The 26,118-nt window shown below is 46.2% G+C and overlaps 2 protein-coding genes and 1 long non-coding RNA gene across 4 annotated transcripts in view; all 3 read right to left on the reverse strand.

Moving 5' to 3' along the window:
* c5 (complement component 5) overlaps positions 1 to 14,937 on the reverse strand; it is a 106,074-nt gene extending 91,137 nt beyond the window's left edge. For both annotated transcript variants that reach the window (XM_055511293.1, XM_055511292.1), the window contains exon 1: positions 14,781 to 14,937. In XM_055511293.1, coding sequence (XP_055367268.1) covers positions 14,781 to 14,848 — 68 coding nt within the window. In that variant the 5' untranslated portion in view covers positions 14,849 to 14,937. The remainder of the gene's footprint in view (positions 1 to 14,780) is intronic.
* LOC114861588 (uncharacterized) lies at positions 9,934 to 13,791 on the reverse strand. The gene is made up of 2 exons (XR_003786826.3): positions 11,992 to 13,791; positions 9,934 to 11,766 (listed from the first exon to the last, which is right to left on the reverse strand). It is a non-coding gene; the product is annotated as an uncharacterized LOC114861588 (long non-coding RNA).
* Positions 14,938 to 15,282: 345 nt separating the features above from the next.
* The window catches only part of prdm12b (PR domain containing 12b), an 11,757-nt gene continuing 921 nt past the window's right edge, over positions 15,283 to 26,118 (reverse strand). The window contains exons 2-11 of the mRNA XM_041072503.2: positions 26,052 to 26,118; positions 25,646 to 25,861; positions 25,381 to 25,537; positions 25,100 to 25,191; positions 21,418 to 21,882; positions 20,228 to 20,293; positions 19,961 to 20,085; positions 19,730 to 19,885; positions 19,104 to 19,218; positions 15,283 to 16,518 (exon numbers count right to left, since the gene is read on the reverse strand). The exon at positions 26,052 to 26,118 is cut by the window's right edge and continues 59 nt beyond it. Of these exons, the coding sequence (XP_040928437.1) occupies positions 16,055 to 16,518; positions 19,104 to 19,218; positions 19,730 to 19,885; positions 19,961 to 20,085; positions 20,228 to 20,293; positions 21,418 to 21,676 (1,185 nt within the window). The 5' untranslated portion in view covers positions 21,677 to 21,882; positions 25,100 to 25,191; positions 25,381 to 25,537; positions 25,646 to 25,861; positions 26,052 to 26,118 and the 3' untranslated portion in view covers positions 15,283 to 16,054. The remainder of the gene's footprint in view (positions 16,519 to 19,103; positions 19,219 to 19,729; positions 19,886 to 19,960; positions 20,086 to 20,227; positions 20,294 to 21,417; positions 21,883 to 25,099; positions 25,192 to 25,380; positions 25,538 to 25,645; positions 25,862 to 26,051) is intronic.

Raw genomic sequence — 26,118 nt, forward strand, 5'->3', positions numbered from 1 at the left:
CCTTGAGGACCGTCTCCGCCATGTAAAGCAGGGCATCGAACTGCTGACGGCTGAGTTCTGGTGGCGTGCGTATCCCGGGGTGCAGACGTTCTACGAGAGACTTCGTTCGCTGCAGAGGGAATTGGCGTGCGCGCTGCACGCATCGGCCACCTGTGTCTCCGCAGCCGCTCCTACCGCTGTTTCATCATCGCTTTACGTTCCCGTTCCTGTTCCTGTCGCCGCTCCGGCGGCTCCAGCCCAAGTTCCAGACGCCGCGACCTCGTTTCACCATGCGGATCCCGGTACAGAGGTCCGGTCCACACCGCTCCCAGCGCCTCAAACGACGGACAGTCGTAGTTGCTCCGGACGGCGACGGCGGAGGCGCGGTTCCAGGATTCCGGGTCCCGCGGTCTCGGTCATGGGGACCGAGCAGCCTCCCTCTCGGACAGAGGAGTCCCTTGAGTCTCCGACTGACTGTGTCCCTCTGATAGCAGGCATCCCAGACAGCGTCGCCCGACGGGTCCACCTCCACTGTTCTCCCCCGGTCGCGTTCCTCTTCGCTCACCTGATGGACATGGCTGATTCAGCAGCAGACTCGGGCACAAGGGACCAGTTGTTTGAGGAGGCAGCGGCCCTCATCCTGAGGGAACCTGTCCTACGTGCGGCTCTGCAACTCCCAGGTCTGCAACCAGCAGTCACGCCTCATCCCACGTCTCAGTCAGGTCAGTCAAGCCACGTTCAGTCTCCAGTCCAGCCGAGCCCAGTTCAGTCTCCAGTCCAGCCGAGCCCAGTTCAGTCTCCAGTCCAGCCGAGCCCAGTTCAGTCTCCAGTCCAGCCGAGCCCAGTTCAGTCTCCAGTCCAGTCGAGCCCAGTTCAGTCCCCAGCCCAGTCGAGCCCAGTTCAGTCTCCAGTCCAGTCGAGCCCAGTTCAGTCTCCAGTCCAGTCGAGCCCAGTTCAGTCTCCAGTCCAGCCGAGCCCAGTTCAGTCTCCAGTCCAGCCGAGCCCAGTTCAGTCTCCAGTCCAGTCGAGCCCAGTTCAGTCTCCAGTCCAGTCGAGCCCAGTTCTCTCCAGTCCCGAGCCAGTTCAGTCTCCAGTCCAGCCGCGAGCTGTCAGTCTCCAGTCCAGCCGCGAGCTGTTCAGTCTCCAGTCCAGCCGCGAGCTGTCCAGTCTCCAGTCCAGCCGCGAGCTGTCCAGTCTCCAGTCCAGCCGCGAGCTGTCCAGTCTCCAGTCCAGCCGCGAGCTGTCCAGTCTCCAGTCCAGCCGCGAGCTGTCCAGTCGAGTTCTGTCCAGGTTCCAGTTCAGTCCAGTCACGTTCCTGTCCAGGTTCCAGTTCAGTCCAGTCACGTTCCTGTCCAGGCTCCAGTTCAGTCCAGTCACGTTCCTGTCCAGGCTCCAGTTCAGTCCAGTCACGTTCCTGTCCAGGCTCCAGTTCAGTCCAGTCACGCGCAGGTCGTGTCCCAACCAGAGGGCACCACCTGTCGTACAGGTGCTATGCACACCCGATCAGGCCCGACGTCTGCTCCGTCGAGCTCGGCGGCGGCAAGTAGCCATGCCAGCTCCAGAGTAGATGCCGTTCCAGTCCCTGTCGGCCAAGTAGATGCCGTTCCAGTCCCTGTCGGCCAAGTAGATGCCGTTCCAGTCCCTGTCGGCCAAGTAGATGCCGTTCCAGTCCCTGTCGGCCAAGTAGATGCCGTTCCAGTCCCTGTCGGCCAAGTAGATGCCGTTCCAGTCCCTGTCGGCCAAGTAGATGCCGTTCCAGTCCCTGTCGGCCAAGTAGATGCCGTTCCAGTCCCTGTCGGCAAAGTAGAGGCCGTTCCAGTCCCTGTCGGCAAAGTAGAGGCCGTTCCAGTCCCTGTCGGCAAAGTAGATGCCGTTCCAGTCTCTGTCGGCAAAGTAGATGCCGTTCCAGTCTCTGTCGGCAAAGTAGATGCCGTTCCAGTCTCTGTCGGCCATGTTGCGGCCGTTCCAGCCTCTGTCGGCCATGTTGCGGCCGTTCCAGTCTCTGTCGGCCGTGTTGCGGCCGTTCCAGTCCCTGTCGGCCATGTTGCGGCCGTTCCAGTCCCTGTTCCTGTCCCTGTCGGCCATGTTGTGGCCGTTCCAGTTCCTGTCACCCTCGGAGCCGCAGCGCCCGCCGGCCTCCAGGAGGAAGCGGCGCCAGCTGCAGTCCCCGCGCACCTCCAGGAGGAGGTCGCGCCAGCTGCAGTCCCCGCGCACCTCCAGGAGGAGGTCGCGCCAGCTGCAGTCCCCGCGCACCTCCAGGAGGAGGTCGCGCCCGTCGCAGTCCCCGCGCACCTCCAGGAGGGGGTCGCGCCCGTCGCAGTCCCGGCGGACCTCCAGGAGGGGGTCGCGCCCGTCGCAGTCCCGGCGGACCTCCAGGAGGGGGTCGCGCCCGTCGCAGTCCCGGCGGACCTCCAGGAGGGGGTCGCGCCCGTCGCAGTCCCGGCGGACCTCCAGGAGGGGGTCGCGCCCGTCGCAGTCCCGGCGGACCTCCAGGAGGGTGTCGCTCCCGTCGCGGCTCCGGCCGCACCGGCATCGGTTCCTGGCGGCTCGGCTCCGGCCGCACCTGCATCGGTTCCTGGCGGCTCGGCTCCGGCCGCACCTGCATCGGTTCCTGGCGGCTCGGCTCCGGCCGCACCTGCATCGGTTCCTGGCGGCTCGGCTCCGGCCGCACCTGCATCGGTTCCTGCCTCGTCCCCACGTCTGCCTTCGCCTCCGGTTCCTGCCTCGTCTCTGGCTCCGCCGCCGGACGGGTGGCCTCGCCCTCGGTACCTCCCGCTGCTTGGATGGCGCTGCCTCCTGCGGCGCCGTCCGCCTCGACTCCTCAACCGCCTGGATCAGCGTCCGCCAGGAGGACATCGCCGTTCGGGGAGATCCCCGTGGACGCTGGCCCAGCCCAGGGGCGCTGGGTGTGCCCCTCTGCCTCAGAGGGGGCAGAGGCGGCTGGGCAGGATCTCGCCGCGTCTCCACCCGCCTTAAGAAGGAGCAGCGGGACGTTTCGGTTATTCATGCACCCTGGACTTCTCTCATGGACTCTGTTCTTGTTTCATGGACATTCGTGTTGGTTTCTTGATTTTGGGACTCGGTCTTGTTCTGTTTTTCTGTTAGGTCCTCTGGTCTGTCGAGTTCGGGCGTGAGTTTTGTTTTGATGGGGGTTCCCGTTCTGCCTCCCCCAGTCCGCCCTCCGCCCGCCCTGTCGGTGTTCTGTGCGGGTTGTTTTTGGTTCTGTCCCTCCGCCGGTCCTCCCTCCGCCCGCCCTGCTCGGGTTTGTTGTTTTTTGTTTGGTCGTCTGGAATCCGCCCTTGGGGGGGGGTACTGTCACGATCTGGGTTTTGTGTCTAGTTGTTTCCGGTTTTATTTTGGTAATCTCCCGGTCTCTGTTTTTGGTTTGAGCTTTACTTCCGGTTTTTGTTCTTCTCACAGCTGTTCCCTGTTAGTACCGGTCCGCATTATCCACACCTGCACTTCATCGGCTATTAGTTCACTTTGTATTTAACCACCACCTTTGTCCTCGGTTCGCCGCCAGATCGTTGTTTGTGTTTCCTCGTTCTAGTGTTTGTATGTTACCGTTGCTCCAGTTCGTTGACTCTGAGCCTGCCTTATCCCTGCCTGTCACGTCTCTCTGGATTATCTACTGTTACCTGTGTATGACCCCGGACCGTTGTGACCTGAGTTCTGGAATAAACCCTCATTTTCACTAACTACGTCGTGTCCTGGCGCTGTGCATTTGGGTCCTTATATGCCGTTACTGACAGATCACATTTCTCCTACATTAGCTTCTCTGCACTGGCTGCCTGTAAAATGTAGGATAAAATTTAAAATTTTCCCACTCACCTACTGTACAAAGTACTCAATGATAAAGCTCCTTCTTATCTTAAAGACTTCATAGTTCCTTATGCTCCCAGCAGAACGCTTCGTTCTCAGAGCGCTGGGCTACTTGTGGTTCCTAGACTTTTAAATGTAGAATGGGAGGCAGAGCTTTTAGCTACCAAGCTCCTCTCCTCTGGAACCAGCTCCCTCTTCAGGTTCGAGAAGCTGACACACTCTCCACCTTTAAGATTAGGCTTAAAACCTTCCTTTTTGATAAAGCTTATAGTTAGAGATTGTTCAGGTCACTGGCAATTATTGTTAGTCACAGGAACCATCTCTTAGTTAAGCTGCAATAGACATAGACTTCTGGGGGACTTTTATACACTGAGCTCCTCTGTTTCCTTCTACCTCCTCTGTCCAATAACCTCCCATCATTGTCCCATGTTTAACTAACCTTGTCTCTTTCTCTCCAGTAGTTGTGCTTCTTTCTCTCTCTCCCCCCCCCCCCCCCCCCACTCTCTCTCCCTCTCTGTCCTCATCTACAGGTATCAAGTTTGGTGTCTGTGATGGGCAGCTGCAGATCCAACCATCCTGCCTGTGCTCTGTTGTTGCTTGTTGTTGCTATTGCTGTTGCTGTGCTTTTCTCTCTCTCTATCCTCTCACCCCAACCGGTCGAGGCAGATGGCCGCACACATCCAGTCTGGTTCTGCTAGAGGTTTCTTCCTCGTTAGAGAGGGAGTTTTTCCTCTCCACTGTTGCTGTCAAATTAAATGCTTGCTGTATGTGGGATTTGTTGGGTTTAGTTGTGTGAGGTCTTAAACCTTACTTTGTAAAGTGACTTGAAATAACTTTGTTGTGATTTGGCGCTATATAAATAAAATTGAATTGAATTGAATTGAATGTGTAGTTTAGGTATTTGATTGATTTCCACTCCAGACGGAGTGCAGGTCACATCTACAGACATTCTAAATAATCCCTCTTTTGTTGGTGCCAACTTCAGCTCAGCTGTGCTCTTATCATTGGCTGCTGAGGGGGGGCTGTAACTGAGGCCCTCACACAGGCTGCATCACAGCTTGTTTCCATGTGATACGACCTCCAGAAACACATCTGACCTGTCCTGTACAGCACATGTGTCTTCTGGTCCTGATGAGAGGTTTGAAGAGTTATTATTTCACACACACTAACAAACTGACCTCAACTTCCCTCTTTTGGGATGAACAGGTCTGCGCTTGCGATTTCTTTTACTAACGAACAAAAAGATTTTTGATTTTTATTCTACAGTTCCACACGTCCCTCTGTGAAAACATGATGGAGACAGATGCAGGACGTGGGTCCTTTCATAAACAGATGTCAACAGGGTGGAGACTGGTGAACGACTTCCGACCCCATGTGACGTATTCACCTACTTTGCATACTTTTAGAAAACTTATTTTTATTCTGCCTGTTATGTGCAGCAAACAGTGAACCTCCACATTCTAATGACACACTGCATGCTTTTGTTTTTATTTTTATTTTTCAGAGGACGCTCTGACCCAACACTCAGCCTTACAGGAAGCCCTGCTTCCCTGTGGCTCACACACAGACATGATGTAGGTTTGATCAGAGGATGTGAACCAGTGGTCATCACACCTAAATCTGACCACAAACCATGTAAACAACAACACCCTCTTAAAGGAGCCATAGATGGCGTTACTGCAGACACCACTAAGATACTGAAACATTGGATGCTACAGGCCACAAAGAGAGCCTGTCTAAATTACCCTTTGTTCAGACAAAGGTTATTTTCTGGGTCATTGTAATTACAGCTGATGGCAAATCCATCTCACCCAACAGAGTTGAAGCAATTTGAAACCTGCCTAAACCGTGCACGTATAAACAGCTGATATCTTTTCTAGGTTTTTGTTTTTATTGTAGGAACTTACTTACTTTACTGTCTTTGAGGCCCCACTCAGGGTTCTGATGCAGACGTCTTCATCGTCCACTTCTTTTATCACATGGACTCTGAGGTGAACAACGTTCACTGACCTCATGCTTGCTCTTCAGTCGGCTCCTACTTTGGGTCTTCCTGATCTGACCCTACGCGACCTTTCACTCAAACAGTGGATGAGAAATCAGGTTGTACGACTTCTGTTCCTTTGTCCTCATACTGTGCTTTGATTCTTTAGGAACAGAAAACATAACATCTTTCTACAGCCCGATGGCTTAGATACAACACCACTTTGCTCAACATTCTGAACATTACTATCAAGAGGCCGTCTTGAAGTCTGGCTCTTTGCTAAGACACTACTGTGCTCAGGCTGCAGAGTTGACCGCGTTGACTGAAGCTAGTAAACTAGAAGGAGAGACTTTTACCATCTACACAGACTCCACAGATGCTCTGTGGAAGCATAGGAAGCTTTTGAAGTCTGATTGCAAACCTATCTTACATCATGATTAGGTTCTGCTTTGCTGGATGTTGTTCTGCTACCTACAGCCAATGCTGTTTGTAACAGTCCGACTCACAACATCAGTGACAACTTTGTATGTGCAGACATGCAGCTGCAGACGCTGCTGCGAAGGTCGCTGCCCAACAACCCCTCCCTCTCCTTGTTTTCTCTCCAACTCTCTTTACCCTCTCCTTCCTCATCTCCCCCTTGTGCTTTAAACATTTTCTACTGTACCTCATAGGAACGCAGACTCTGGCGACTAATGGTTCCACCTGTAGCAATGGAGTCAGGTTTGGGCCTGATGGCAGCCGTGCCGCCCAAAAACTTTTTCCCCACAATTCAACTTTCCCAACAGGTGAAAACGGGCGACAGGACCACTACACCATCTGACCAGGGGAATGGGCGATCGTTAAGGAGTTCAGGAGGAAGCACTGGGACTCCAAATGGTGGCGAGGCCCCTTCCAGGACCTTCTGACGACCCACACGGCTATAAAGATCACAGAAAGAGTGACTTGGATCCACTCTATCCAGGAAGGTCCCGAATCCAACAGACGACCCTCCATCTACATCACATGGAGAATTCACCACTAACAAAAAGAACTGAGAAGGACGACCCTCGCTGTGGTCACACACGCACTGAGGCGAGGCTGCGTTGACCGTTCAGCTAAAGGTGTGAGCCAAGCGCCGCCTGAAGCTGTGCCGGTGAAACACACTATCAGACCAACATCTACACACACGCTCCTGAGAAAACACACACATGAGCAGCCTTGAGTTGCCGACGCTGGACGACGTGTAGACTCTTCACATCACGGGAGTGATAGTGACTCAGACGACATTGGGAGGAAACCTGGCGGTGATAACGAATCCCAAGTGTCTCTGTGATCAGCTGATCACAACCTGAAGAACTCCAACAAACTGGCAATACATTAGCACACAGGTTGGAAACAATCTAACGCTACTGTTCAACAGGACGAAGCAGATTGTTACGAGACATCAATTGTAACCTTGTTGTGTTAGACTTCATTTTATGTTACTTGGATTGTTGCCTTAATCATGTGATGTATCTATATATCTTTACACACTATTTTTGAATGAGAAAATTTCCCATAACACTGAAGTTGATTTAGTGTTTGAATTGCTCACAATCACTTTATTCACTGCTACAATTAGTTTTTATCCTTCATCTACAGATGACAAACAATACAAGCAACAATATGCATCATCATTCTGGTTTAATCCCTGATTCTGGACGCAAATCTACAATTAAAGATCTGAAAGTTATCCCACTGGTTAGAGGTCTCATCATGCGTGTTACTACAAAATGCAATGTTTGAAAGTGTTTATTATTTTAGTGTTTGATTAATGTGTAATCAAAAGGGGGGAATGTAATGGAAAAATTGTGCCTTTGTGCTATTTCTTATCCAACACAGTCGTCATGTGCTGGTTAGGTACAATACTGAACATTCTTACACAAACAAATCATCTCTTGCGCCCTGTCGTACATCAAGTCTAAACATCTGATGTTCCATTTGAATGACTAGTAGTTTCTGATATATGTTTGTCTTTTACATCCGGACTCTGACTCCATCCTATCTGACTCCCCACCAGACCCAAGGCTGTTTAAAGCCAATGCATCTTGTCTTGGAAGCTCGGTGTTCCTTCCTTTGGATACAAGACATGACGATGCAGAAGTGAGAAAGCAAACATTCTCACTCACAGCGAGATAAGGTGGCACAAACAATGTCATTGCTGCAGAGAGACATTCCACCAGAGCCAGAGAAAGGGGTTAAAAGGCAGAAGCAACGCGAGGATTGTGGGCTCTTTGTGTCACGGAACGGCAGAGAGAGGACCCAAATGCACAGTGCAGATGCAGCGGATAGATGGTATGCGTAAAAGGCTTTAATACAGGAATCGTAATGACAGACAGTCCGGGTTATACACGGGTAGGTGCAAAGATTGAGGCACAGAGGGAGCGGGTTTAATCAGGTCCAGTAAACAGGCAGGGTTCAGCAGCAGAATAAACAGAGTACGGTACCGGTCAGGATCAGGCGAGAAACGGCGGTTGGGAACTCGGAACAGGGTCGAAGACAAGGTAAGCTGAACAAGAACTGCTGGAAGGTGACGACATGCGTGCAACAATCTGGCGGATAACTGTGGTGACTACTGGTGCTTAAATCCGGGTGGCTGATTACTGATCTGAGACAGGTGTGCATGGTGAACCGGGAGTGACAGGAAACAGCTGTGACATGAACAAAAACCGGAAGTCCTTCAACATAAAACAGGAAATGAAACTGGAACCAAAAACATGACAACTAAGTCCTTTCAAAACAAAAGCGGAAACTAACACAATGAACAGAAACCGGAAGTGTTACAAAATGAAACAGGAAACAAGGCCAAAACCTGACACTTTGCATCACACCTTCGTGGTGTGTGCACTGATCTCCCAGCTGGTTTTTGGTTTGTTGATGTGCACGATCAACATGTTTTTTATTTGCTTTACCCATTATTTTTATTTTCTTTATTATTTCAATAAATTGCACAAAAGAACAACTCTCTCATCTGCTTCTTTATGGAAAATTTCCACCACAGGGGCGCAATTGTTTCGGTTCTCTAGGTGAGGTCATGATTTTGCGCTCTGCTCCTCCGCTCTGGACGTGTTTACGCACATGTTTTTTACTAGTTTTCTTGTGCCTAGTTCACCTATGCCCAGAGCCGGCCCTGATTTGCATGCTATGTCTTTGCCTGAGTTCACTGCTGCTTGTGACACATACCCTTAAGTGACACAACTGAGACATCAGATTCAAACTGGATGGCCAAAATGCAGAATGTGTCACAAACCGACGGTGGAGGATGGACCCAAATGCACAGCGTTGACGAGTATGATAAAAAGGTTTATTAGCAAGGTCAGGCAGGCAGAGGTCATACACGATGGAGTAGCAATCAGGATCCGACAAGGAGCAGGCAGAGACGTGGTCAAGGTACAAGCAGAGGTGGACTTACAGTACAGGACGGTCATAGGCTAGGCAAGAGCAGGGTCGAGGACAAAGCACGGTCAGTAACACAAGGCAAGAGATGAGGGAATGCTGGAATGCTAGTGAGGAATCAACGTAGACAATCTGGCAGGGAACTATGGCTAGAGGTGGAGCTTAAATACCAAATGATCTGATTACAGATGAGATGCAGGTGATGATAACATCAGGAAGTAAAGCTGGGTAGACTGGGTGTGGACTAAACAGGAAGTGGTAACAAAATAAAACCGGACATGACTAGACAAACGTAACTAAGAAACATTAATCGTGACAGAATGAACGTGACACCTGAACTTGCAGCATAGTTCAATATGAGAGACGAACTAGCTATAGATAATTTACTCATCATGAGAGGTGCAGATCGTTTGATTGTTACTCTGTAACTCAGATCCAAAATGATATATCTGGCACATGAAGGACACCAAGAACTGGTACATGCTGTATAAGTACTGTATGAGAGCAGAAACTCCATGAACTTTACTCGTGGCCAAAAACGCATTTGAATAAAGACACCTCATCCCATGAGAAAATGAAATGCAATTAAGTCTTTATTTAAATTTTTAATTAATGAAACTGGGTATTGAATAAACACTTTTTTAGTTTAATTTAGTTTTCTTTTGAAAGAAAGAAAGAAAGAAAGAAAGAAAGAAAGAAAGAAAGAAAGAAAAGAAAGAAAGAAAGAAAGAAAGAAAGAAAGAAAGAAAGAAAGAAAGAAAGAAAGAAAGAAAGAAAGAAAGAAAAAAAGAAAGAAAGAAAGAAAGCCTTTATTGGTCATTATCACATACAATGTAAGAACAAAATTGGTCTTCCGCACTTAACCCATCCTCTGGGGAGCTAGTGCAAAGTGTCTTACTCAAGGACACGCTTGGTGCTCCTAACCTGGTACATTCTGCTCCCCAAACCAATGCTCTACAGCATTCTACTACCACTGAGCCACCAAGCCACGATTTTAATAATGCATTTCCATTTACAAAATGCATTTTAAAATGAAATGACCAAATAGCATATTGAATTGTCAATTGCAAAATGTATTGCCATTTGAATAGACTACAAACAAACATGCAATTGATTAAGGTTTTATTTAAACTTTTAAATAATAAAACTGTCTTTTGAATTAACACTTTTAATATGGAATTGCAAAATGTAAAATACATTTTCAAATTGAACAACGATATTGCATATTGAATTGCCAGTTAACAAATGTTTTGCAAATTGGATTTTGAGTCTGAAAAACTTCTATAAGGACGATGGAATGAGCACTGAGTTAGTAATATATTCGACCGTTTATTGCTTTAGTTTGAGCTGTGCAGTTTGAGTACAGTTATGAGCTGCTGCTTCTCATGTTTTGTACTGTTAGAAGTAGCGCAAGCTTATGCTCCTAGCGTTAGCGGTTAGCTTGGCTAGCAGCAACCCTAAAAACTAATTCAGTAATTGATTTCATCCTTTTGTAGACAATATCAGCCGGTCGTGTATCGTCAAAGCAACAACCGTCTTGTTGTTCCCGCCACTAACAGCAGATAGAGAAAAGGTTTTGGCTAATTAAACAATCTGTGGCTTTCTAACAACTGTCTGCTTTGATTCAAAATAAAAAGCTGCTGAATGACTTAGAACCAATGTCTTTATTCAAACACACTTAAGATATAACCTTTTGTCAAAAACATAAAATAATGTCCCAACGTTTGTCTGTAAGCTGGAGGAGTTACACGACCTGCAGTCAGGTATGTTCCAATCACTGAAGGTTGGGAGGCTCGTCTTAGCGCATTCTGTGTGTTGTAGGATTTGACCATTTTCAGCCACAACACATATTACAGCCGCTTTTTGTTTTCTCTAGACACAGACCATCAATAGTTAAGGTTTTTGCATATTTTGGCTAAGACAGTATCCAATTTTTATCACACAACTTACTTTTCAGTGTCCCCAGTATCCCTTCAAGAAAGTGGCACAAAAACTGTTGAGTGGTGGTCGGAACAACATTTGATGGGTTCATGGTGTCTAAAGGGTGCACACCATAATGCACAATCGCTAGGACCAAGAAGAAGCCACAGGACAAGAAATACACCCAGATGGTTAACAGATTATGTTAGATAAAGAGGAAATCTGACTTATGCACTGATAAATGGGTCCTGATAGAGGAGATTTATGTTCTGATATTATGCTTTAAAGGTTTCTGATCATACAGCTTTTCAATCTAAAGAATATCAGACTTCAATGTCTCAATAAGGTGTCTGTAAGTTTTCATTCCATAAAACCCTGTACATCATCCATACAGACTCTGTCAATGCATAGTTTTCAGTCACACTCAGTGAACAGGCTGTGTTTAGGGGTGTGTCGTGGAGCTGCTCGTCACGCCTCAATACAGAAGCAAATGCTTTTTGTTTCAGCAGCAGGACAGGTATAGTTGTAGACAGATGACCAGGAAGATGTGGTGATCCTTGTTCTCATCACCATTTGGAAAACTTTGAGCGGAAGCAGTGCTCTACCAGATGGAAGCTGTGGCTGTCACCATCACCCCATCAAAAAAGGTACTGTGATCAGAATAATAGATTAGTGAAATGTTTAGTATTATGTAGGTCACAACTTTCTCTAATGTAACAAAACACGATAAAAAATTAAACAAGACACACAAGAGGAGAAGCCTACTAAAACAACAGATACTGTAAACATAGTTGTAACAATTCAAAATATAAAATCTCCCAATTAAAATCTTCTATTTCCTATGAAATGACATTACAATTGGTAAATGTACATACCTTCACCCCTGAGCTGAGCAGCAGATGTCAGTGTACCAGTGATCTGCAGTGATTTCTGTTTGACAGCCTCCTTGCATTTGAGTAACTAGGTTGTGCCCTCCTACAGTATAGAAGATAGCATTACATTAACTGTAAATTGTATTATTGTATTGGTCCTATAAATATGATATATACAAGCTATAGGTAAATGACCAGATAAGTAGCAGTTATTGTAGAGACGTGACTAATAAGCAACTAAGCTTGCAACACAACATAGTTACCTTTCCAACTAAATATGTTACAATTTGATCGATTTAGGCTGTGACACAGGACGGGATAGACAGACAGACATACTGTACAGACATAACTGCGTTCATCTGCAATTTCTTATTGTGGTCATCACCCAGCTGTAGCTCTAAAGTGCATAGGGCTAACTGCGAACAGCGAGCTAACAGCTAATGCAACACATAAATAGGAGCGGCGGTGAAATTGCATGATTCCACCAGGTGAATCGTGTGCAACCTTGCTGCTTAGTTCTCTGTGTGGCTGCAGTTGTTAGCAGTAACTGCAACATGGCAGTAGCACGATTAGTTGTCTGTGTAGCTGATAATGGCAAGCTAGTGGCGCACTAACAGCTAAAGGCTATAGAAAACACAGGCGTGTACCACACGATTACAACTGACCGTAGAGCCAGACCGCTTGGGCTCCATCCACCGCTCCCTGCCTGCAGCCGCTCAAAGGCCGTTAGCCATTAGCTTCTCTCCACAGGTGTGTGGTTGCAGCAGCCCACAGCAACACATTTCAAGCGGACAAAGGCTTGGCCGACTCGCTGTAGCTTTTAACTTGCCTCACACGTGGGTTACTAAATTTTAAACGGACAAACTGACAAGACATAATAAGTGTGAAGTATGTACGTACTGCAGTGGATGACGGACTGTAGGAACAGATCCTTTCTTCATCAGAAGCCGTGAAGAAAACCCTGCCTCGTAGCACCCTCGTTCTCGAAGCAAAGTGAAGTGAAGTCCACATATATGCAAAAGCTGAGGCATTGTTGCCGTCGCAGGTCCGTTTAAAATAAAAGTAACCCGCAAAGTCCTCAATTGTTGATCTGTTGGTAGGTTGAATATGTTTTGGTGTGTATTAAAACACCAAACCGCAGAGCAGTTTCTATGGTTTCTATGAGAGGATGCCGCCATGTTCGTCTGTTCACCGTGAGTGATACTGTAATGGCGGAAGTCCAGTTTTGGTTCGGTATCATGGGGGCGGTGGTTCAGGTTTTGCTGGGAGTAGTCCATCGCCTTATGACGTTTTAAGGTGAGGAGGTTTCAGAACCACACTTGCTTTGACCCCATTGGAGAAAAGCACAAAATGTGAAAAAAGGAGGAAGTGCACTTCTACTGTGCTCAGTGTGTGTAAACGTGACCAAAAGAGTCATAGGAACACTCCAGAATGTCTAAAAAATGGATATTGCATGATCTGTTCCCTTTAACTACATACTAGTTAAATACATAGTACATACTACTACATATTACATACTACATACTAGTGATACTAGTATACTAAGAAAATATAATACACGTACAGGATATATTACTGTTGATTCATGTGCTCTTGAGATTTAAGTTTATTTGTGTGGTACCTAAGTTACATATTCTGGTGGACCTGATTTTCAAATAATCAGGTCCACCAGACCTGATAATATAACCACCAATAATCACGAAATAATGCACAGTTCTTCAAGAAAAGGGAAAATGTGTTGTGTTATACAATTAAGAACCAGAAGAGGGCGCTAAAATGGGTGTGTGTGAAGAAGTGAAGGAGATGATGCAAACCATTAAGACTAATTAAAACAGAATTGAAAGTTTTAAAAACAACTTAAAACTTCACTCAAATTGAATATTTACACTTTTCGTACACACTATACTTTAGAGTATGGATTGTGAAGAACAAATAGAGGCTACAGGTCAAATTGAGACAACTTGTATCTTACTGCTATGAAAGAAATGTTCCTTCAAGACCAAACATGTTCTTTTGGGTGAGAGAGGAATGATGATTAACGGCAGTAGTAAAATGCATTCTCATATGTGAATAAATATTACAACGATTGTAAAATCTGACTCTGGACTCAGCGCCTTACCAGCAATGAACCCCGAGCACCTTGCAAAGGAATTAACATCCCAACCATTTCAAGAATATTACCCAAATGACTCAAAACAGCATCTGCTGGCAAATGATCACACTCTACCTGATCTCTTAAAGTAAGCAGAACTTCATTCAAGTGTACCATACCATCCTAGCACTGATGGACATTCTGCTAAAATGTTGTGCTTTGAAATCAATAGGCCACTGGAGAAAAGGCTATTCTGCACTAAAATCCAACTTTAGAAAAATTACGTTTTGAAATTAATTGGATTTTAATAAAATGGCAGATGTGATAATCGGTATTATTATAAAAATAATCATTATGAATTGTCATTATAAATTTCATGATAATGAGAAGATTTTAAAGCAGAGTTAAACTTTATGTTTATGTCTCCTTTCTTCATATACTTATGTTTTTCATAATGTCCTATTGATTTATTTAGTCTTGAACATTTTGGTGTTCCATAGGTAACAGTGACTTCATTTGTATTTTCTATCCTATTCTTATCTCTTTAAACTCCTAGGCCCAGAGCCGACCCTGCTCTCCAGTCTCTTGTAATCTCTTCATTACCTAAAGCCACCACTTTCCCGTGTGCGGCTGTTAAAGGAAGACGTTCATTGTGAGTGAGGTCATCCTGCAGCTCAGTACAGGACCCAGATAAACTTACGATCTGTGTTCGGCCTCCGTCCTGCAGCAGAGCCAGCACACGGACAGCAGGATGACGCACAGCTTCATGGCTGAGGCGAAACTGGCCTCAGACGCGTTGTGAACCCAAACCCACAGACGGAGTTAATGTTCGTCAGGATCACGGCGTCCCAAAGGTGAGTTTGCTCAGCTTGTGTTTTCTGATCTTACCCAACACTGTTGACTTTGAGCTTTCTGTCAGCACCATCAGCAACATCTACTTACTATTTACTTTTCAAACTGTCAACCACAGCTTTTCACCTTTGGACTTCATCACATCTGGACTGCGTCACAGAATACAGTAAACATCGCCTTCTAGAGCGGGTCCGAACTGCACCATCAGAGCCAGTCCTGTGTGTGTGTGTGTGTGTGTGTGTGTGTGTGTGTGTGTGTGTGTGTGTGTGTGTGTGTGTGTGTGTGTGTGTGTGTGTGTAAAAAAATCTCAACATCAAATTACCTCAGAATTGTACAGATAATAAATGTACCGAACATCCAGCACTGAGGCTGATGGTGAAGTAATATTTATTCATTATACCGTTACATTTATGAGCTTATACTTAAACATACACAGATAAAGTGACAGTTCGTTTTATATTTTGGCCATAAAGCAACATCTTGTGTTTATATTCTTTTTCTGCAGCTTAGTTATGATACAACAGTCAGCCATCAGCTGACCCCATTATCACCTTCATCATCATCATCACCTTTACCATCATCATCATCTGTACCATCGTCATTATTTTTAGGTTATTCAACGTTTCTAAACAAAATGTTATTTTTTAACATTTACAAAGATTAAAAGCAGACTCTAATGGTTCTGACCCAACTGGACATCAACTGACAGAACAACGAGCAGGAACCGATGACAAACACTTGTCAAACATGCAAACTGTATTCCCACCAAAGCAGCACAGACGCATGTTTACAGGATAAAAACAAGGATGGGTTGATCTGAGTGTCGGGTCAGTGGCACAACTTACTGTATGCGCGTGTGCACGTGCATGTGCCATTGTCCAGCCATTCATATTTATGGAGCTTTGCATGTTTTCTGTGCAGGTATTTACTCAGGTAGTTCTGGGAAACCAAAAACGTGTGAGTGTGATTCAGTCCTGGAACTAAGTGAGAATGTTTGGACCCTGCTAATGCAGAGGTCATCTGGATCCGTCCTGACCTCCACCTGTGTGGTTTAGAGAGGATGCTGTGTGTAGACCCAGCTACCTGGGAACTACCCACATGCTCTGTGATGGAGCCTTGTCGTCACAGCACCATGGTGGGAATGTGGTGAACCAGTGATGCGGGGTGAGGCACCGCGGCCAGCTGGGGGGGGTGAGGAGGCGAGTGCACCCCCCCCCCTGCAACCACCACAACGCCTCCCCCCGCGGACACGGGCTCCGCCGTGGGCCGGTGCCTGGCGCTCTTCTGGTGCGCCCTCAGGCCGGCCAGCTGCGAGTAGGCCGACTGGCAGACGTGGCACTTGTAGGGCCGTTCTCCCGTGTGCAGTCGGACGTGGTTCCGCAGCGTGGATGACTGGCTGAAGCGGCGGTTGCAGAAGCGGCAGACGAACGGCTTGTCCAGGGTGTGGATGCGCATGTGTGAGCGCAGGTTGCTGCGGGAGTTGAAACCGCGGTGGCAGATGACACAGCGCATGCGGCCCAGAGTGGAGGAAGAGGATGAGGAGGACGACGAGGAAGAAGAGGAGCCCTCACAGGTGTGGAAGTCATCTGTGACACGGAGGAGGAAGGTCCAATAAGCAATCTTTTCAGTGGCGGAGGAAACACTAAAGGGCTGCTAACACCCCACATACTACAGATTGTCCTGTCCATGATCACTGCTTGTGTTAGTTTATTGGTTAAAGCCCACGTGTGACGTCAGCAACCTCCCACACACTGTAACAGTACTACTAACTCATAAAGACTGAGATCGCGGTACTGTTAAAACATTAATGGAACTATTACAGTGGTGAATTTTTTTTCATTTTGTGTGACTCAGACCCAGGGCCTAGTTGGCGCCTTAGGCGAGATCATGATTTTGCGCCCTCTACTCGCCTCCTCTACACCCCGACTAACAAACGTGATTTTGCTGTAATTGTGGCTGTAAAAAACATTGTTTTTTAAAACAGAAATTTAACTTTTATTCAGTTAGTCGAAGCTATAGGCCTGACTTTACTAGTTCAAATATCTTTAATGTCTGCAATAAACCCAATGTCTGATTGAGCAGTGGATGCAGAGCAGCAGTTGTCTTCAAGATTCAAGCTAAATGCAATAGCTGAAGCATTTACATAGCATGATTTAAGATGCATTGGCATTGCAGTACACACATTCACTATTGCAACAACACATCATCAGTAGTGCCAATAGTATTCACGCACCTGCCCTGATTTGCATATGAATTTATGTCTCCACTCTAATTTATCCCAAAGATGTTCCATCGGGTTAAAACTGTGTACAGGCCAGTCAAGTTCACGTCAGACTTTGTCATCCATGTCTTTATGGACCTTGCTTTGTGCACTCGTGCACAGTCTGTTGGAAGAGGAAGGGGCCAGCTCCAAACATTTACCATAAAGTTAGGATCATGGAACTGTCCAAAATGTCTTGGTATGCTGAAGCATTCAGAGTTCCTTTCCCTGGAACTGATGGGCCAAGCCCACACCACAAACCCCCTCCACCAAACTTCACCAAAGCCAGACTCACCCATCAGCACGCCAGATGGAGAAGTGTGATTGGTCACTGCAGAGAACGCATCGCCACTGCTCTAGAGTCCAGTGGCGGTGTGCTTTACACCACTGCATCAGCCGCTGTGCATTGCACTTGATGTTTGGATGCTCAGACATGGAAACCCATTCCATGAAGCTCTCTGCGCACTATTCTTGAGCCAATCTGGGCCACATGAAGTTTGTAGGTCTGTAGCGAGTGACTCTGTAGAAAGTTGGGGATCTCTCTACGGCTCACAGTTAACCGTGGAATATTTAGGAGCGAGGAAATTTGACTGACTGAATTTGTGGACAGGTGGCATCCCACATATCACTGGATTCACTGAGCTCCTGAGAGCGAGCCATTCTTTCACAAATGTTTTTGCATGCCTTGGTGCTTGATTTTGTACACCTGTGGCCATGGAAGTTATTGGAACACCTGATTGCGATTATTGAATCAGAGAGCGAATACTTTTCGCAATACAGTGTAACAGTATTATTGCAGTTTGGTTAAATTAACCTCACTGTTGAACCTGTAAATATTTTAGGAGTTGCATGAGCCAGACATACTCCGGTTGGTCACAAAGAACACAACTGTTACGAACTCCCCCATAGCATCCCTAACTGGCGGGGCTTGATGAAACAGAGACAGGTGAGGGGTAGAACCCAAATGCAACGAGCCAAACTCAGAACTGAAATTAACAATTAATTTATTAAAGTTACAACACATAAACATAAAGTCAGAACTAAAAATCACTGCTAGGCAAGAAAACTACTACAACTAAAGAAAGCACTGTATATTGACTACCCAAGAAAACTGACCCATACATTTACCTTAATCTAAAAACATCAATGGAGCTAAAACCTGCCCTTGACAGCCTCAAAATGGCAGGGCCTCTGTTTTTTTACTACCAGGACTGGTAACTCAGTAGGTGGAGCATTGGTCCCAGGTTCCAGCCCCGCTTCTGGCACCAGGTGTGTCCTTGAGCAAGACATTTTACACTAGCTCCTCGGTTGCTGCACTGTGGCAACCCACTGCTCCCATCAGGGAAATGGGTAAAAATGCAGTGATTAATTTCCCCAATGTGGGATCAGTAAAGTTCAATTATTATTAACATTGTTTTATATAAATAAATTTTGTAAGAAATCAGGGCAGTTTTGTTTTTATATTGTATATTTGTACATATGTGTACATATACAACTGTGTATGTAAGTTTTTTTTAAGGTATTAAAAACTTAATTGAAAAAATATAAATGACATTTTATTTTAGTAACAGTAATTGTTTTGAGTTCAGGTCTGTATACAAATAAGTACTCTTAGATTTTCAATATTTAGGTAGCGAGGAAATAAATAGATTAAATAATATAATAATTGTTTTAAGCGGTGTACACTGTACACAAAATACATGATTGTATATTTTAATTTTCAATAAATTAATTGTTTTAAGTTATTGCTTACTTGATTACGTAAAGATTTTGAGCTGATGAATCGATTTCTACATAACTTCTGATTTCTGTTAACGGTTTTACAGTGCAGGTCGTCAATGAAGTGAACGTTGTTTCTTCTGAAGTCTGTAAACGTCTGTTTTATTTGTGGAATAATTCGCGGATCTTTACCGTTTTTGCTCTTCTTGCTCTGTTCGTCGTCTCCTCCAGGAATTCCAGGTATTCCCAGGAACGTGTTGTGCGAGTTTCCGTACCAGACCAACAGCTCCTGATCCGGGGGAATCGTCTAAGGGAATCAGAAAATGAAGCTCATTGCAGGTTTGTCTGCACAAACTAATGTTAGTACAAGACAAGCATTTTAGTAATATTAATGAGTTCGTGGCCTTTAAACCAGAGAATATTTCTGACAGCAGGGGGCGACACACGCCCAAACTCTTCGTCCTCCTAAAACGAACTGCGCACGTTTAAACTTTATTTTCATTGTTAGGTAATTGAAGTAGTTTGATTTGAGCGCTGTAATATCTGTCACTTGCCTAAATCTTCATTAAAAATTATTCAGTTGTTTAATTAAATGACGTGCAGTAGACGCCTTTCTGTAAATGTGCTCAGTTTAAATGATCCAGTATTGCCACAGGGACAACTTTAGTAGTCTAATATAAAATAGATTGTTTCGACGGTTAGAATATTCGCTTCAACGTTAGAGTTTGTAAAAAAAAGAGGTAACAAATCAAAAAAAATCGGCTTCAGGATTAAATGAGCCATACGATTAGTTGTACAGAAGCCTGATGTCCACCAACCTCTACGGCCCGGTAGAAGATGCTGCTGCCGATCTGAACCACCTCCAGGTTCTGCTCCTGCTCGTTCCGGGCACACTTGATATACGTCATCCAGCTCCTCTGGTCCTCCTGGCTGGCGTCAATAAAGTACCGGACCGTCCCGTCCTCGTTGAACACCTGACCACCATGAGAGGCGTGAGCCGGCTGACGGCTAGATTCGATGTCTGAACCTGCCCTTGACTGGCCGCTTACCTCCCACATCAGGTTGTTGTTCTTGTACAGGTCGATGTGCTCAGGGGAGATGAGACGTCCTGTGAAGGGTCCCATCTCGGTTCCTGCTTTGATCCAGGTTTTAGAGAAAATACCCAAACCTTCTCCTGTAGGAGACACGCACACACACACGCACACACACACACGGAGACAGTGAGTGATGATGTATGATGTTGTATTAAACACGCGTGATTTTGTATAATTTATATTATAATTTGTATCGGCTGTAGCTTCATTGTGTGACGTTACCTGGGACCGAGCTCTGGGCGATGATCACCTCACTGGGAAGAACCAGGCTGGACAGCTTCTGCACCTCTGAGCAGACACGGTTAAAATCAATAAAACAAGCTTCCGGAAATAAGCTAATAAAAAGATTAAAAGCAAGAAAAGTAAACTTAACAATTGAGTGATCGATTTGATTTCCTCACACTGAACTCCGTAGAATTTCATTTCGTTTTTACGGCCACTCGTTGAGCAGTTTTATTTTACATATAATGTTTTCGATGCCGAAAAACAAAGTCTACTATAAAAAGTGCAAATTACAGGAAACTGTGCTGCATAAAGAATAAAAAGGTTAAAGGCTCTTTTTTCTGCTTCACCGCGTTTTGTCTCCTGCTGCTATTGCGAGAACAAATTTAAATTCATGGCGCTGTTTAAAGGAAAACGTTATGTACAATATAACACAATACGCATTAACGTAACATTACATACATTGGATTAAATAAAAGAAATTTAAATTAAAATAGAAATTCTCGTCTTCATGTCACAGCGCGTTTCACGCTTTAGTTTGAGCTTGAAACGCGCTGTGACATAAAGGAGCAAAGAGATTTAAAAGGAGATAAAGCTCTGGGACTTAATCCAAGTTATAATCTAGAAGAAGAAAAAACAGCTGATTAAAACTCAGAAACGCCACGAGGACAGATGCTTTGTGAGTTCCTTCCGCGCAGAGAAATAAAGAGGAACAGAGTTCAAAAATATTTCGGTAGAAATTAAAAGAAGGGGTCCAAAATTCCGAACCAAGTCCCACCCATTTCTATCAAATTATTACTAACGAAATCCAGCGACAAGAGAAACGAATTTAAAATTGCTATGGAAAATAAGTCATAAAAGCAGGTGAATAGTCGAGTCCTGGCGCAGACAGAAACAGCTCGTTGAAGCGGGTTGAATAACGAACGTGTGTGTGTGTGTGTGTGTGTGTGTGTGTGTGTGTGTGTGTGTGTGTGTGTGTGTGTGTGTGTGTGTGTGTGTGTGTGTGTGTGTGTGATTAACGCACACAGTAAAACCCAAAGAATCGGTCAAAGTTACGGTGATGATCAAAATATGACCAATAAATGTTATATAGATTAGATAAATAATTATTCAATAAAGTTATGCAATCGAGTGCTTACACTTAATTGGACCAATTAGTTTCTAATTGGTAGATTGAAGTTGGCACTGACCTCCGGAAAACGACTGAGCCAGCACTTCGGCCGTGAACGCAGTCTTAGGGCTCGCGCTCGGGGCGGTGCGGTCCTCCTGCTGCAGGTGATGTTGGGGCGGGTGGTGCGGGTGGTGCTGCTCGCCCAGCACGTGCCTCCAGCGGCCGTACAGGAAGCTGTGCAGGATGTCCGAGGTGATGATGTCCGCCAGGGAGAGCGGCTGCTGCGGCTTGAAGCCCGGCTTCAGGCCCAGTGACGAGCCGGGGAGAACGGAGCCCATGACACGGTTCAGGGAGCCGGGTCCAGGAGAGCCGGGTCCAGGAGAGCAGGGTCCAGGAGAGCCGGGTCCAGGAGAGCCGGGTCCAGGAGAGCAGGGTCCAGGAGAGCAGGGTCCAGGAGAGCAGGGTCCAGGAGAGCAGGGTCCAGGAGAGCGAGCAGTGACAGGAAGACACCTGCGTCTGGCGTGAAGTTGCTGCAGGATTTTTCCTGTTCTCCCCAATGAAGGAACAAGTGGAGAGTGGTAAATTGAGAGGAGCCCAAATAGAGCCGAGCGCAGAGGTAGCCGGGCTATATAGTCACCTCCTCCTGCGTCTGTGCAGACGGAGGAGACGGTGGGTGTGCGCCTTACCGCTCTGGCACGTGACACTAAAGACACTCGAATAAGTCTAACGTGGATCAATGTAAATAGCAACGAACGGAGACCGGATCATCTGCAGACCAACAGGTCCAACCGAAGGGAATGTGGTTCTGGTGATGTCCGTAAACAGTGGTCCAGTCTGTTTGGGTTTCAGGGAATTCCAGCCTGGACCCAGAAGTGCTAGTTGCTGATTCATGCGTTCGATTTCGTCGCTTTGACCCTTGATTCGTTTTTCTGTTACTGGCCCCAAATCCGAATCTTTAGCTGCTGTGTCAAGTCCGACTCTCTCCCACTTTAGACCACCGAATATATTTACTTGAGTTTTATTTCTTGTTTAATTTTAGAACGAAAGTTTCACTAAACATCAAATAAGGTCAAACGTGAGATTAGAAAAAGCAACGGAATGTAATCGTGATGATGATGATGGTGATGATGGTGATGATGGTGAGGGCGGTGGTGAGGATGAAGAGGTGAAACGTGGTGAGTGACAGAGCAGCAAATCCGATTATCGAGACAGCAGCTGCCCCAAACACGATTATTATTCCCTCTTTCACTCTGATCTGTATTTATGAGTCTTTAAACATTTATTGACGCTTGCGAGCGCGACACACACTCACATTTCTTTGTTGCTGAGACCTGAAACACGAGTCATTTAGCGTCTCGGATGAATGATAAATGATTTGTGATGAACAGAAGAGAAAACTGGCAAATAAGGGAGAGTTTGTGTCTCAGCAGTTAAGAATTTAATAAGCAGAGAATTAACCTGTTGAGGCCGAAGGTGAACCAGCAGCAAAAGTTGGATGGAACCAAACAAAAAGTCTTACCTTTGAAAAATATTACCTGAATGTTTTTGTATTTTTTGTTATCTTAATTTGATGTAATTTGTATCGCAATCTTTAAAAATATGTGGATATATGAGTTCATATTTTAAATAGTGTGTAGCCCAGAACCCTGATTTGCTGGATCTCGTGCCGATTTCAGAAGCTTCACGCGGCTCCGTGAAACGTTCAGGCGGCTCCGTGGACTTCTCCGTGGGCTCCACCGCGGGTTTTCGCCCGTGGCCCTTGAGCTCCGTGCGTAACGGGTCTGTGCCAAACGCTGAGACTGCGCGCTTTGTCTCGGGAGTCAGATGAGAAAGAAGACAGGAGGGAAAATCCGGGAATAATGGCAGATTTGCAAATGTTTTTGAATTGATTTGACTCAATCAACGCTGGATTTTCTTTCCTTTCTCTTTCTTTTTAGGAGCGGAGGAGAGCTTGGCTGCAGCCGCCACGCACGCGGGCCGAGCGGGAGATTATTAATAGAGAGCCGCGTCCGTATTGAAGGAGGACACGCTTTAATGAGCTTTTTACAACACAATGCTCGCAGTGAGTGTGTCCCTGTGTCCTCCCTGCTTTCTACTCGCTCTGTACAGCCAATACCAAAGCACTTTAGTCCCGAAAGGACGACGGGAAGTCAGGAGGCGGAGGGAGCGGCAGGTGACTGGCACGCGCAAAGACAAGTAGACAACAGGAGAAGAGGAGGATGGAGGAGAACAGAGCAGAGAGGCGGAGGATATAGACGAGGTGAAAGGAGAAGTGAGGAGGAGGAGGACGTGGTGGGAATGAGCCCAAATGACGCGCTAATATTGTTCCGCTAACGCGATTAAGCGCCGCTGCGGCCTCATTAGTATTCATGCGGGCCGGACAGACGCAGCATGTGCGCCGCTAATAACCTCCTTTAAAAGCCCTTTAATAATAATCAGCAAACTGTCAGCTGCTCGCGAAGCAAAATCAAACGCTCCTTCTCATTCAAGGTCTTTATCTTCAACAGCTTGTCGCCTTTCTCACCACTCTTCATCATCATCATCATCATCACCACCATCAGCGACTCCTCGTCTATGTTTTCGAACCACAGGATCCAGAGTTCACGCCGAAAAACGTTTCCCGCCCTATTCGCAAACATTTAAAATATAATAAATAAAACAAGACTAATTCGTAAATGTTTCACTTAGTATTGTAGGTATTTTTTCCACGGACAAAAATATATGAATTATAGTTTGTGAAAATTCAATTTGAAGGCATCGTGGTACTGGTACAAAAACTATGAGGCTCAATGAAGAACAAAGTCCGAGACACGCTCCTCTGGCAGGAGCCATGGAATCTAGAAATCTGAATTATGACACGAGAAAACTAATCAGTTTCTTTAAATGCCTCTTTTTAGATGATCGTTTTTAATGTTTAAAGAAATCCAGCATTCAGCACCACATCAAAGACAGGACTGGACCAGAACGGCATCAGAGGAGGTCGAACGGAACAGATCAGAGCACAGACTAGAACTTAGAACAAAAACCCTGATCAGTCCTTTTTCATCGGTGTGAATTTGAGGCCTCTCAGAAACACTGTCACTCTGTCTGCACACGCGCTCTGGGCCTTATTGGTCCGGATGCTCGTGGGAAAACATTTGGACTGGATCCAGATCACCATTACTTTAATGTTTAATCAGGTCTGACACACAGTTCATCTGTACTTACAGAGCTCTTTCCTGTACTTTATGACCGCAACCCCCCACCCCTAACACACACACACACACACACACACACACACACACACACACACACACACACACACACACACACACACACACACACACACACACACACACACACACACACACACTTCTTTCCGTAACCGTGGAGTCTTTAGTTCTACAGTTTCCTGCCTCAGTGTCTCAGCTCTCCATCAGTCACTATTTCCATCATCATCTTATTTGCAACCTGGATCCATCAGGATTCGATTCGTTTTCTTATCTTGTTCTGAAGGTTCTGCTAATGAGCTCATGTGACGTTTGGTATTAGTTGCTGGTTGCGGCTGCTCCTACTGTCCCTGCAGCTGAGTTTAAGTAGAACTCGTAGGAACATGAGTTCCCAAGTTACAGCTGACATTAATACGCTTCAGCTGCTTCTCTCACCTGTGTGACGTCACCTGGAGCAGCTAAATGATACGCACTTCCATCTCACCTCACCTCACGGCTACACTGTGCGTAGCGCGAGCAGCTATGACGTCATCTACAAGCCACTTTCCTTACATTGAAATGTTCTGACACAGTATGGTCCTGGTTCCACTGGAGTCGTAATGGAGGATGACGTCACGTCTTCATTCAGACCATCTGCCTTCGCTCTGGGAACATGAATAAATGATAAATCCCACTGTCAGTGTCAAGACATGAGGGGAAAACCCAGACGGTCAGTATAAGCAGGTCTTACACTATGTTTGAGTCGAGTCACTCACAACAAACAAAATGTGAAATAATCACATAGGCTGTTAATGTGCAGGCTGAACAATCAGAGTCTCAGGATTCATTGCAACCTTTAATGTGTTCTGGTTCTTGTCCCAATGGATGCCCTGTCACTGCAGTCTGTCTGGTCTGAGCAGCACCGGGTGGAAGGAAGGTCCATCAGAACCAGGATCTTATGTGCCTTGTCTTGTTGGGGTGACCAAAACAACGGCAGGACAACAACGTAACCTAGAGTAGGTTCTAGAGTAGGTTCCAGAATAGCACATGAGAGAACATGCTCATAGACAAAGAGATGCTGTGAATCACAGACACAGACACAAGCCCAGCAGAACTCACTGCTGGGTCACATGATCCTGCTTCAGTGGTAGTGAAACTGGAATCTGCTCTGGATCAACACCCATCGAGCTAAGCCAGCAAAGACCAGGAACGAGCCTGAGGCTTCGAGAAGTGTCAGACGGCTCCACTCAGCTTTGATCCGTTCGCTGCAAAAAGGTGTAATTCACTGGTTCTGAGTGTTTCCTCCGTGACGCTGAGCTGTCAGCCGTCGACCTGCTGCTCAAATGAAGCACAAAGAATACAGCAGCATTCACATCCAGAGAAAGGAGCCACAAAATGATCCCCCTTCAGCCTGACGAGTCTCCCGTGGCTCCAACACACACACACACACACACACACACACACACACACACACACACACACACACACACACACACACACACACACACACACACACACGATGAACCTTCTAGAACTGTGAGGTCCGGCTTGTTCTCCAGTAGTGGTATGGCATTGGTTCTGGTTCTGGACTG

The sequence above is a fragment of the Betta splendens genome, chromosome 9 (assembly GCF_900634795.4).
Source record: "Betta splendens chromosome 9, fBetSpl5.4, whole genome shotgun sequence".
In the NCBI taxonomy this organism is placed as follows: Eukaryota; Metazoa; Chordata; class Actinopteri; order Anabantiformes; family Osphronemidae; genus Betta; species Betta splendens.